The sequence below is a fragment of the Eubalaena glacialis genome, chromosome 6, assembly GCF_028564815.1.
Source record: "Eubalaena glacialis isolate mEubGla1 chromosome 6, mEubGla1.1.hap2.+ XY, whole genome shotgun sequence".
Lineage (NCBI taxonomy): Eukaryota > Metazoa > Chordata > Mammalia > Artiodactyla > Balaenidae > Eubalaena > Eubalaena glacialis.
The window spans coordinates 110,927,468-110,940,095 of record NC_083721.1 but is presented as its reverse complement, the minus strand read 5'-3'; the positions used below and the strand labels follow the sequence as shown (position 1 = coordinate 110,940,095).

Here is a 12,628-nt window from a genome sequence, read left to right as displayed (position 1 = left end):
TGTGTTGCTTTGGCATTTCATCAGCATCTCATGCTATTCACACTGACTTTGAATATTGTTCCTGATGAGGAAATACCTTCATAGAATTTAGCACAGTTCCTCTTGCTGTTGCTAACAGTCAGAAATATTAGAACTAAGATGGATAAATTTGGAAGCGCTTTTAACTTGTTAAACATTTTGGTTATGAAGATACGGTGCCAGAAAAGAGTCAAGATATCTAATACAACACCAGCATTTCATAGGCAACGACACAGGCCCAGCTGGTGGGAGTAACTAGAATAGGATCACATAGGAACCCATCCAGGACCAGAACCCACATCTTTTGTTAACTCATTAGTTTGGTTAGAGTTGGTAAAGACCACATACCAGCCAAAGTCTGTATAAGGAAAAAAATAATGAGAATATTCATAAATGTGGGTTTCTTTTATACTACTGTTGTAAAGGATGATTGTTGGCTAATTTAAAGACAGTATTATTTGTGTTGGAGAATGGTAGCAGCACTAGGCCTGCTGCAGTATCGCCCTGATTCCCAACCCTGGCAGCACTTTAAAAATTACTTGGGGAGCTTTAAAGAGAAATACCCAGGCCAACCCCTAGATACTCTGATTCTTTGCATAAGAACAAAAGTTTTCTAGCTTATTCTAATATACAGGCAAGATTAAAGACCATTGCAGTATAACCTGTACCTCCAAAACATGAAATGCAGGATTTGTTCAGATGTGTCACATTATTAATATTCTTTGGTGTGATGTTAGTGATTGGGCTATTGGTTCTTAGCTTGGTAAGTTTATCTTTAAAGATGTACAGTCAATTTTCTGTTATTCCTTGCCTCCTTGCTCACTCTTAGATTTACGTTGTGAAGTCACTAAAATTTAATACTGAAATTTTAGGATTTTTCATATTTTAATACTTTTGAAATCTGGATGAGTCTTAAAATTGATGCCAGTGAAGTGAGGCAGCCACCAGGTAAGTAGTAAATTGTGACATGTAGGAATATATCCCTTTGTAGAAAACATCTACTTGCATTGCTAAAACTATCAGTTTTTGAATTAGAGCTTTAATTGCTGCTTAAAGTGTCTTCAGATAAAACTGTAATGCATTGTTGAAATAGTTCATGTTTTCACAGGCAATTGATTGTGAGCATGGATTCATTTATCCTTTCAAATAAGTGCCAGGCAGCATGCTAGTGATTGTAGCACTTTGAAAGTTAGGAAAGGTCACAGAACAGGTCATAGAATTTTCTAGGCTGAGAGAAATCAGTGTGATAAACTCATATGTCATGAAGCACTATCATTCAAGGGCCAATATAGAAACTTTCAATTGACTTTCAAAAGAACTTAACTTCTAACTATTCATAACTCAGGTAGGAAAAACAAAACTATAAGTAGAATCAAATGGAATGCAGGCAAAATCCTGGTGTTATTTTGTATGTCTTAAAATTTTTGAAAATTCTAAAGAGATTAGGAAAATAAATGTGATGCTCTCTGTTATTGTCATTGGGTCAGAGTGATTCAGAATTCTTTAAACTCTTAATGAATAAAAGAGGGCTTAGGGAATTTAGAGGTTTTCATTTTATGTCAAGGCAGATGAAGTAATTTTTCTCCTCTGTTAGCTAGTAAAATCAAGTCAGCAATTTTAGAGTTTGTGCTAGAAAAGATGTTCTGATGGTGATATTGAGAAATTTTTAGTTGGTTTAACTTATAGGTTTTGTAAATTTATAAATTAGGTAATTTTTTTTTTGTATGTCGTATGTGTAGAATTCGCCTTCATAATCTATTATACCGAAATCTGTTAAAGGGTTACCACCTTAGCTTCCTTACCTGATTGAATTATGGTCACATTTGTGAGCCTAATCTCACTAATTTAAAATGCCTTTACAAGGATGAGAGGACTTTTAGAAAGTTGAGACAAGAAAGCTGAAACCCCTTTCTAGCTCTTAACGTGACACTGAAAGATTAAAAATCACAGGACATTGAATATGCTCTTATAATGCTCTTGGCACTTTTTTTCCAAGATATTTAGGGAACTTCAGTTAGAGGAGTTTATTACTTGGTTCTGGCATTGTTTATCACTAGATTGTTTGATATCTTAGGGAAAGTATTTTCTCTGCATTATCATATATGTGGGAGATCTGATGTTTTCTTTAAATGATTGTTTCCAGTGCTTTGGAAAACGTACAGTCCTTAACTCCAGAGGATGTTGGGAAGATGAATGCAAAGGGGTTGGGGTCTTAAACAGAATAATACATGATCTGCCTCTGCTAAAAAGTAACAGTATAATTCATCTTATTTTTATTTTGTAAGAGTCCATGTCTTAAAATTTTTTCTATTTAGTATAAACTTTTTCAGTTTTCTAATACAGACATAAAGGTAACATTTTGGTATGTTTTAAAAAGGCTGATGCTTCCTAACCAACTACTGATCAAGGAACCCGGCTAAAGGTTTTGAGACATGAATATAAGCATTCCATTAAATACTAATTTTGAGAGGCAAATGCTGGCCACATTTCCTGGATCAGTTCTTCCTGCCTTGGGGAGGTACTCCACAAATCTGATAATGGTACATATTGTGTTTGTTTTTATAAATTACTTAGGCCAACACTGGGTCCAAGTTGTTCTTATAAATGAAAATTTGTAAATACTTTATGTACTTTCAGTTACATCACTGTTCCATTTAATACGTGTTTGCAGACACTCGGCTTTATCTCTGAGACACTATTTTTATTTGTGAAATTTTTATTAATATATAAATATCCTTTAATTCCAGCTTAGCACAAATTTTGCCTATATAGACAAATCTCTACAAACACATGTAACACATTTTATTTAGAAACAGACATTTATTTAAAAGTAGATATCAAATTTAAAAGGAATACTTGCTCAAAATCATAAAAAATAGTAAAGTTCCTTTTAAACAGGTAATATTTTCCCTACAATTTGCTTTCATTGAAATATATTATCTTTTTTACATACTAGGTAGAAGCAATTTAACAACACAGAATAGTTAGCTACAATATGTTCAAAATACTGGGAAATGCAGATTTATAGATGTGACCATCAATTTTATTTTGTTATGTTTTTTAAATACTTACTGGTCCAGCTGCAGCATACACTAACTGACTTGGTTTTACATTTTAGGGCTGAAACCCTGAGGAACCTGCGGAGTAACTGTTTAGCACTGAGCAGAGTTCAATATGCATGTGCTCCCAGAGTTAAAAACTAAACCAAACCAATCGAAAAACAAAAATCCCAGTATCTTTTAATTTTTGAGTATTTACTTGTAATCACAGGCTTTCCCAAATTAGAATGCCTTATACCTTGGCTATTTTACTAGAATAATGATTTAGGCTATTTAGTCATTTTGTTCAGAATTTGGTATAAACAGATCTTTTTTGCTTTTCAGAAATTACTAAGCTCTGTCAGTGCCACAGCTCATCCCTCTTCAGTTCCAGAGGCTTCTTCTGGTGTCTGTAGCTCTTGACAGTGGTACTTCACCTTCAGTGGTTTGCCGGGGTACCAGACCAAGTGAATATGACAGGGAATCATTTCCTGGGAAATAAGAGTTCTAAAATATTAGGATCTGCAAAAACTTCTGGTTTAAACAGTTCTGTATACCGTTTTGTTTTACCTGTGTTGAGAATTCATGGAGTAGAACAGTATAATCAAAATCAATTGCATCTTCATTTGTTTTCTAGAAGAAGAAAGAAAGAGTTAGTGCGATAGATAGTGTGGGTTTATATTAGCTTAGAATTTGGAAGGCTCGTCTTATATCACCTGCCACCTCTTTGATGCTAGCCTCATTTCCTTTGGTGGTATCCTGCATTAAGATGTGGAAGCTGTTGATTCTTACTGTTTTGCCACTGTCATGATCATCTAGTAAGGTCTTTCTGTCACTTTTTCTCTCTAATACTTATGGGTTTTGATGGAGATTAAGGTCTATGAGAATAGGGAGAATCTTTTGACAACCTAAGGAATCTAGATACTGTATATGCACCTCAAGCTGATTTATAGCCCTGATATGCCAGGCAGTAAGACAAGGGGCAGGGCAATCAGGATATCTAGAAGGACACCATGGGCCAGGTTCTCTGCTAGGCACTTTATACATGTTCTCATGGAATTTTCCTGTCTTGCAAGAATATGTATTATGAGCCGCCTTTTACAGGGAAGGCAACTTGAGGTTACAGCTAGTAGGTGACAAGTGGGGATTCAAACCCAGATCTACTGACTCCACCACCCACATCCTTCATGCTGTGCCACACTGCTTCTAAAACCACATTTTATAGGTAAGCAGGCAGTCTCCCTCAGCTCTTTTATTCTCTTGATTTCTATAAATTTTAAGAGTGACTAAACTGATTACCTGCTTTCTTTTTGACAGTAACTGTTTTGAGGGGAAAAGGTTGGGGCACAAAAGTGCTTATCCCTTTACTAGTAAAAATGGAAGAGAAGGAATAAAAAAATTAATTTGGATTATGATTTTAATCTACCAGGCTTTCACTGAGACTAAGAATATGCAAAAACAAAAAGGACTTGATATTAAGTTTTGTCTTCCCTTTGCTTACATTGATGAAGACTTTTACAAGCCATGAAATTTCCATCAGGTGGAGGGGGTACTGGAGGGATATGATACAAGAGAGGGCCTGGATCAATCAGAAATTGACTGCTTTTCTGTGGTGCTTTGCGTCATTGGGTAGGTTTCCCTTCTGCCTAGCAGTGTACCCATGAATGGTGAAAGCAAATATCCAAAACACAGGCTGCAAAGTCAGAGAATTCATGAGAGAAAATTTAGCATCTTTTATCTAAAGGAACAGTTTCTGGAGGCTCCAGTTATCAGTTGGGCTGGGTTTGGGGGTGGATTTAGCCTTGTCTGACTCTCATTTGGTGACGATGTTGACCTTGGACTATATTGACACAGCTGGCTGCTGTGCTGTGTAATTTTTGTCTCAGACTTTTGTGCTGCCTGCACTTTTTCTCAAGGTCTGTTTACCATGTATTTCTACAGTTAAAAAATTGGTCTTATAAAGTGTTTTTTCAGGACAGTGCCTCTTGCTGTTTTTGAAAATAGCATTTCTTAAGGAAATCATGGCAATCTCCAGATTTTAGGCAAAAAGGAAGAAAGGCTTGAAACAAATGATGGCGTTCCAAGTCCATTTGACAAACTTCTGCTCAACACAAAGTGTTACCCATTTTTTAATAATCCAAACAAAAATTTGGATTATTATAGTGCTTGGGCACCCTCGACATTTAATTAAGACCTTCCTCAGTAAGGCTACTGAGACACACCTCATGTTTCTGTTCATAGATTCTTCCTCCTTCAGGGGGAAGCGCCCTTAGACCAAACCAAACCAGGGCTTATTAAAGAGCTGCAGCCCAGACATGGCGCAGCCCAGCCTGGCAAAGTACCCAGGGGGCACTGCCCACACCAAGCAAGGCTCTGCCAGGAAGCCATCATTTTTAATACTCAGAAATAATCTCCTTGGTTTTGTTCAAATCATCACATATGTCAAATCCTTATAGTCCAAATTGATGATTTACTGTCACATTTTTTTGATAACTTAGCACTTTAATCTTCCTAGAGATAGAATGAAGTATTCGGTTTCCTTATACTTACTCGTGACCTACCCTACCCCTACTGCTCCCCTCCCCACTAAAAAAAAAAAGGAATGATCCCTAGCAGAACCAGTGTGGTTTTAGTAGAGAATAAGTAGGCTTAGGTTATTAATATATGCTATCAAAAGTTGATTCTTTTTAATTGAAGTTTAGTTGATTTACAGTGTTGTTAGTTTCTGGTATACAGCTAAGTGATTCAGTTATACATATTCTTTTTTTTTTTTTTTTTAATATTTTACTTTTTTTTTTGGTAATTATTTTATTTATTTTTATTTTTGGCTGTGTTGGGTCTTCGTTTCTGTGTGAGGGCTTTCTCCAGTTGCGGCAAGCGGGGGCCACTCTTCATCGCGGTGCACGGGCCTCTCATTATCGCGGCCTCTCTTGTTGCAGAGCACAAGCTCCAGACACGCAGGCTCAGTAGTTGTGGCTCACGGGCCTAGTTGCTCCGCGGCATGTGGGATCTTCCCAGACCAGGGCTCGAACCCATGTCCCCTGGCTTGGCAGGCAGATTCTCAACCACTGCGCCACCAGGGAAGCCCCATATTCTTTTTAATATTTTTTCCATTATGGTTTATTACAGCATATTGAATCTAGTTCCCTGTGATATACAGTAGGTCCTTGTTGGTTATTTTATTTATTTTCTAAATAAATTTATTTATTTTTGACTGCGTTGGGTCTTCGTTGCTGCGCTCAGGCTTTCTCCACTTGCGGCGAGCGGGGTCTACTCTTCGTTGCAGTGTGCAGGCTTCTCATTGCGGTGGCTTCTCTTGTTGCAAAGCACGGGTTTTAGGCGCGCGGGCTTCAGTAGTTGTGGCGCGCAGGCTGTAGAGTGCAGGCTCAGTAGTTGTGGTGCACGGGCTTAGTTGCTCCACGGCATGTGGGATCTTCCCGGACCAGGGCTCCAACCCATGTCCCCTGCATTGGCAGGCAGATTCTTAACCACTGCACCACCAGGGAAGTCCATATCTATTTTATATATAGTAGTTTGTATCTGTTAATCCCAAACTCCTAATTTATCCCTCCCCCACCCCCTTTCCCCTTTGGTAACCGTGTGTTTTCTACGTCTGTGAGTCTACTTCTGTTTCGTAAATAAGTTCATTTGTGCCATATTTTAGATTCCACATATAAGTAATAGCGTATGGTATTTGTCTTTCTCTTTCTGACTTATTTCACTTAGTATGAGAATCTCTAGGTCCATCCATGATGCTGCACATGGCAAAATTTCATTCTTTTTTATGGTTGAGTAGTATTCTATTGTGTGCCTATACCACATCTTCTTTATCCATTCATCTGTCAATGGACACTTAGGTTGCGTCCAAGTCTTGGCTATTGTGAATAGTGCTGCTGTGAACGTTGGGGTGCATGTATCTTTTCGAACTATAGTTTTCTCTGGATATATGCCCAGGAGTGGGATTGCTGGATCGTGTGGTAACTATTTTTAGTTTTTTAAGGAACCTCCATACTGTTCTCCATAGTGGCTGTACCAATTTACATTCCCAACAACAGTTGTAGGAGGGTTCCTTTTGCTCCACACCCTCTCCAGTATTTGTTATTTGTAGATGTTTTAATGATGCCCATTCTGACCAGTGTGAGGTGGTACCTCATGGTCGTTTTGATTTGCATTTCTCTAATAATTAGCAATGTTGAGCATCTTTTCCTGTTGGACATCTGTATGTCTTCCTTGGAGAAATGTCTATTTAGGTCTTCTGCCCATTTTTTGATTGGGTTGTTTTTTTGATATTGAATTGTAGGAGCTGTTTGTACATTTTGGAAATTAAGCCCTTGTTGGTCGCATCGTTTGCAAATATTTTCTCCCATTCCATAGGTTGTCTTTTCGTTTTGTTTATGGTTTCCTTTGTTCTGCAAAAGCTTATAAGTTTGATTAGGTCCCAGTTGTTTATTTTTGCTTTTATTTCTACTGCCTTGGGAGACTGACCTAAGAAAACATTGCTACAATTTATGTCAGAGGACGTTGTGCCTATGTTCTTTTCAAGGAGTTTTATGGTGTCAAGTCAAAAGTAGATTTCTTAGCAGAATAAGGTAGATATGATGGTTTCTGTAATGTACTGTTGGCCGATGGAGGCCTCTAGTTAGGGTGAAGACTTGGGCTGGCTGCCAGTGATGTGCTGCCGGTTAGATAGTTTGGGATGCTGACAGTATCTGGTACTGATAAGATTTGGAACAATGCTGGAAAAGTAACAGTTTTACTTTTCTCAGTTCACATTAAAGAAAGGCTAAAGGGTGTCAGGAAAGTCCTTATCCGTTTTTTTTTTTCTAGCCATCAGATATCTCCCCTGCCCTCGGCTTAGTCCTTATGGTTTGGGAATGACATCTGTTCTTCAGTCCTAAGGCAATAACTGCCAGTAAGATGGGTCTTATATTTGTATTTCAGCTATTTCTTAGCTCACTCTTCTCTCAGGCTGTGTTCATTTGGGGCTGTGAAGTTTATAAGGCTGCACTGCCTTACACAATTGGATTAAAAGGTGAGTTTATTCCTGAGTGCAGAGATAGTAATTCCCACCCAGAAAGCTTTTGGAAAAAACTATAATCCCTATAGATTCCTGAGCTACCTTGGGCCATGGGCACCTCCAGTCACTCCCTACTTCTCTGTCTTTGCTTTGTCAGCCCTACTGTCCTGCTTCTAGTCTCCAGGGACTGTCCCTAGACTTTCTGATCGTAGTGACTTTTTTAGAAATTGTTGCTTGTTTTGCTTGTTGTTATGTTGCTTATTTTTCTGAAAGATCACAAGAATCTTTAGTAGCCACCAAATAGCAGAATTTGAAAAATCTATGTGGGTATGTGCATGCTTTTATTTAAGAGAACGCTAATCTTGGAAGCTAAGCAGGGTTGGTCCTGGTTAGTAACTTGGAGGGAGGCCGCCTGGGAATATTGGGTGCTGTAGGCTTTTTTAAAAAAAAACTCTAATCTGAAATGCATATCAACCTTAATCCAAATTTCCCAATTGCTTCAGTATTTTACATTTATGTTCGTTTCGAGGGCTTCATTCAATAAGCTTGTTGACCCTCATTTCATAGCCCTAAGAGAAGAAGTGATTTGCCTTAGGTGACCCAACCAAGTCAGCTGCATCTTCAATTACTATTTATCTAAAACCCAGACACCACAGGGTAAAAAAATCTAAAAGTCCTGTTCCCCCTGCAGTTTTGTTTTCTTAGCTCTACAATTACATTTGTCCCCACTTTCCCACTTGCAGGGATATTAATGGACAGATGATGGACATCAAAGAAAGACTGGCTAGAATGAGCGAGAAACGGGGCTGCTGTTTTCAAACCATAGTACGTCCTGGTGTTTACTTAGGTGATGTGTCATTTATAAATGCAAAAGAAGAATGGAAAACAATGCCATTAAAAGATCCTAATTTTTTCTCGTGTCCCTGTTGCTCTATTCCTATTGAGTTTTCCTCTGACATTCATTAAAATTAGTTCTATTATCTTGACGCCATTTTCTACACTAAACAAAAAATTTCCCCTAACTAACTTCTCAGTTAAAGGAAAAGCTTCTCAGTTAAAGGATGTGATTGTCTTGGTAGACGAGAGAAACTTTTTACCTGCAGCCAAAGAATCGGTGCTGTGCCCTAACTCCTGGTATAACAGCAGTCAATTACACGGCTGTTTCTATCAAAGCCACTCCATAGGGGAAAGAAACGTTTATTTCGATACGGAATGAAACTACATTTCAAACAGTTGTCTGCTTTACAAGTGGCCTTTGAAAGGTACACCAAGCTATTACCGGCATGAATAATGCTGACTGACTGGATGCCAGGCAAATCCTTGTACTCAGAAGATACTCACTGATATCCATCCATGGTGAATCTACTGCTTCAGCCACCCGTGAAGAAAACGATTTTTAGAAATTCGTACTTAATGGTTGGCTCAGCCTGCCTCTCTGAGGAGTTGATACTGTTTGCTCTGGAAATGCCCCTCTCTCTCCACATGACATTTGCCTGACAAAGCCCCCCACTCAGCCACCTCCTTGTCCACACCCAACCAGTTGAGTGACTGGCCCTTCTCTAAATTCGTGACCACAGACCTTCAGAGGCCTGCAGTGCTGCGTGTTGCTCAAATCCACGCACTCCCACCCCCACCCCCCCACCCCACCACCTCCTGTTTCATCCTTACGCTCAGCTGGTGACTTTGCCTCATTTTTCACTGAGAAGACAGAAGCAGTCAGAATAGAACTTCCACAGGCTACCACGTGATACCCACCCTCCTACCAGCATCTGTGCCACACCTGAAAGCCTTCCTCCAGGTGAACTCTGTGCCCTTGTCCACAGTCATCTCCTGGATGGATCATATCCTCTCTTTATCTCCTCAAAGATATTAACTCCAACAAGTCTTCCTTCTCTTCCCTACAAGTCCTACTTTGCCCCTCTCTACTGGATTTTTCTCATCAACATATAAATATGCTGTTAAATTGCCCAATCTAAAAATACAACGGAAAACCCTCCTTCAACCCTGCGCTTATGCATCCTCCAGCTCTAGCCCCCTCCCTCCCTTTTACTCCCCTTTATAGCTAAATTCCTTGAAAGACATGGAGTGTCCACTTCCTCTCCCATTCTTTCCTGAACCTGTTCTAATCAGGACTTTGCCCACACTGTGCCAGTGAGACAGCTCTTGATAGGCTCTCCATCTCCTTCCAGCTTGCCTAAATCTAATGGTCAATTCTCGGTCCTCATCTTTCTTGACTTTCCAGCAGCATTTGATAGTCAATTCTCATCCTTGAAACACTTTTTTTTCCTCATATCTCTAAACCCTCTAAAGTTGGAAATGTTCCAGGACTCAATCCCTACATAACCTTTCTCTGTTTACACTCATTCTCTCATCTCATCCACTCTTGAGGCTTTAAAAACCATCTATGTGGTGATGACTCCAGCCTAGACATCTCCCCTGAACTTCAGACTCTTATGTCCAGATGACGATACAAATTCTCTACTTGGTTATGGAATTTAGAATGCTCCAACTCAAGCTAATTTCCACCCAAATCCGTTCCTCTGTAGTCTTCCCCAATCAGTAAGTGAAAACTCTATCCTTCCAGTTACTCAGGCGAAAATCATAAGAATCATCCTTGACTTTTCTCATTCTTGGATATATCCATATCTAACCCATCAACAAATACTGTTGGTCTACCTTCAAAATGCAAACACTTCTCGCCACATCCACTGCTGCCACCCTGGTCCGAGTTACCACCAGGCCTTGCCTAGGCTACTGCAATACATTACTGCTCTCCTTGCTTCCACCCTTGTCTGTCTACGGTCTGTTCTCAACACAGCAGCCAGAATGATCCTGTTGTAAGTCAGGTCGTGTCACTTCTCTGCTAAAAACCCTGTAATGAGTAAAAGACAGGGTCCTTCTAATGGCCTTCATGAACTGACCCCCTCCATCCGATCTCATCTCCCGGCACACTCCCCTTGCTCACTCTCTTGCAGCCCTACCAGCCTCACTGCTGTTTCTGCAACCCATCAGCCACAATGCTGCCTCCGTTCCCTCTGCCTGAAATGCCTTCCCTTCTGGAGGCGTGGCTCACTCTCACTTCCCTTAGGCCTCTGCTCCAGTGTCACCTCTGCTCAAATTAGAGGGGCCTTGCTTTAGACTAAAGTTTAATTCTGTCAATACCCTGCATTCCCTTTTCCCTACTTTATTTTTCTCCACAGCACCTACCACCATTTGATACAAATTGACTTGTTTATCGGCTCAGTGTCTTTCTTCTCTCGCTAGAATTAGTCTCAATAAGGGCAGCTACACTGAGTTTTTTGTTTAGTGCTATATCCTCAGTCCCCACAACCATACCTGGCATTCAGATATTTATTGAGTTAATGAAATGCAATTAAAACTCTTGCCACAGAACTAGAAGTTCACATTAATTTAGTCTAAGAACATTGCATTGGTTGTATCACTTGTGGTACAAGTTAATTGTCAGTTTTTCTTACCCACTGCTTCACACTGCTGAGCTGTGCCATGTAGTAGTGTAAAAACTGTGTTGTCTTTTCCCACATCACGTAAGAGCTGCCCAGAAAAGCTAAATCCCAGATGGGTCTCAGAGAGGGATCAATATCTCCATGACTATCTGAGGGCACAAAAAAAGTACATTCATATTAAGACATTTTCAGGACAAAATATTACAAGTTTCAGTAGTGAAGTGGGACTCGCATCTGTTTCTGCATTGTATGGAATCTTACATGTTTCAACTTGCCCTGCTAAGTAAAGCTACTATAAAACAGTTTAAGGGCTATTTGCTGTACTATATAAATGCAAACTAAGAGCTATAATGATACTCAAAGTTAATCTAAAACCTTTAATCTAAAATCTTTTAATTAGATGGAAACATCTATCAGTTATCTTCTCCACATTACCTTCTGGTTTGGGTCTACAGTCAATGTGCTGGTCTTTGACAATCTAGCAAACGTCTTTGTCCTTCTCTGATCCTTGGTGTTAAAGCTAATCTGTGTATTGGCAGCATCTGTCACTTTTTTGACCACATGAAGAAATCAAGTGGGTTTTTCCTGTGGCATTGTTTTTGGAACTGCAATCTTTTTAATTCAGCAAACATTTATAAAAAATCTACTTAATATCAGATACTGCTATAGGTAGGGATACAATGACTAATAAATTACCTCTTGTGACTTTTAGGAACTCAAATTTTAGCAAGTAATTTATGAGCTATTCATGGACCATCATTTATGCAGTTTGAAAGAGATAGTGTATATTAAAGCCCAATAATAGTATAATATGTGAGGAATACGAACAGCTTATTAGGAAATGAATCCTTCTTAGTAAAATAATCTTTCGCATAAATTCTGCTCTGTATGGGTAGAACTAGACTTGGCTGGTTTATAGTGGTAGTCAATTCAAAAGGCATTCATTGATTGGGTGCTGTGAGATGCAAAGAGAGGCCCTACCCTCCACTTGACAGTGTGGAAATGCAGCTGACACCTTCCTTAAGAAAAAGGGAGGATCAGAGAGCTGAGGGGACACAGGGAAGGGGGAGGTTTCTTTGGGCTGAAGAGGT

General features: G+C 39.3%; 1 protein-coding gene across 1 annotated transcript in view; it reads right to left on the bottom strand.

Annotated features, from left to right (window-relative positions):
- Nucleotides 1-3,397: 3,397 nt before the first annotated feature.
- The window catches only part of RARRES1 (retinoic acid receptor responder 1), a 47,260-nt gene continuing 38,029 nt past the window's right edge, over nt 3,398-12,628 (bottom strand). The window contains 3 exon segments of the mRNA XM_061193500.1: nt 3,398-3,547; nt 3,627-3,689; nt 11,550-11,686. Coding sequence (XP_061049483.1) covers nt 3,398-3,547; nt 3,627-3,689; nt 11,550-11,686 — 350 coding nt within the window.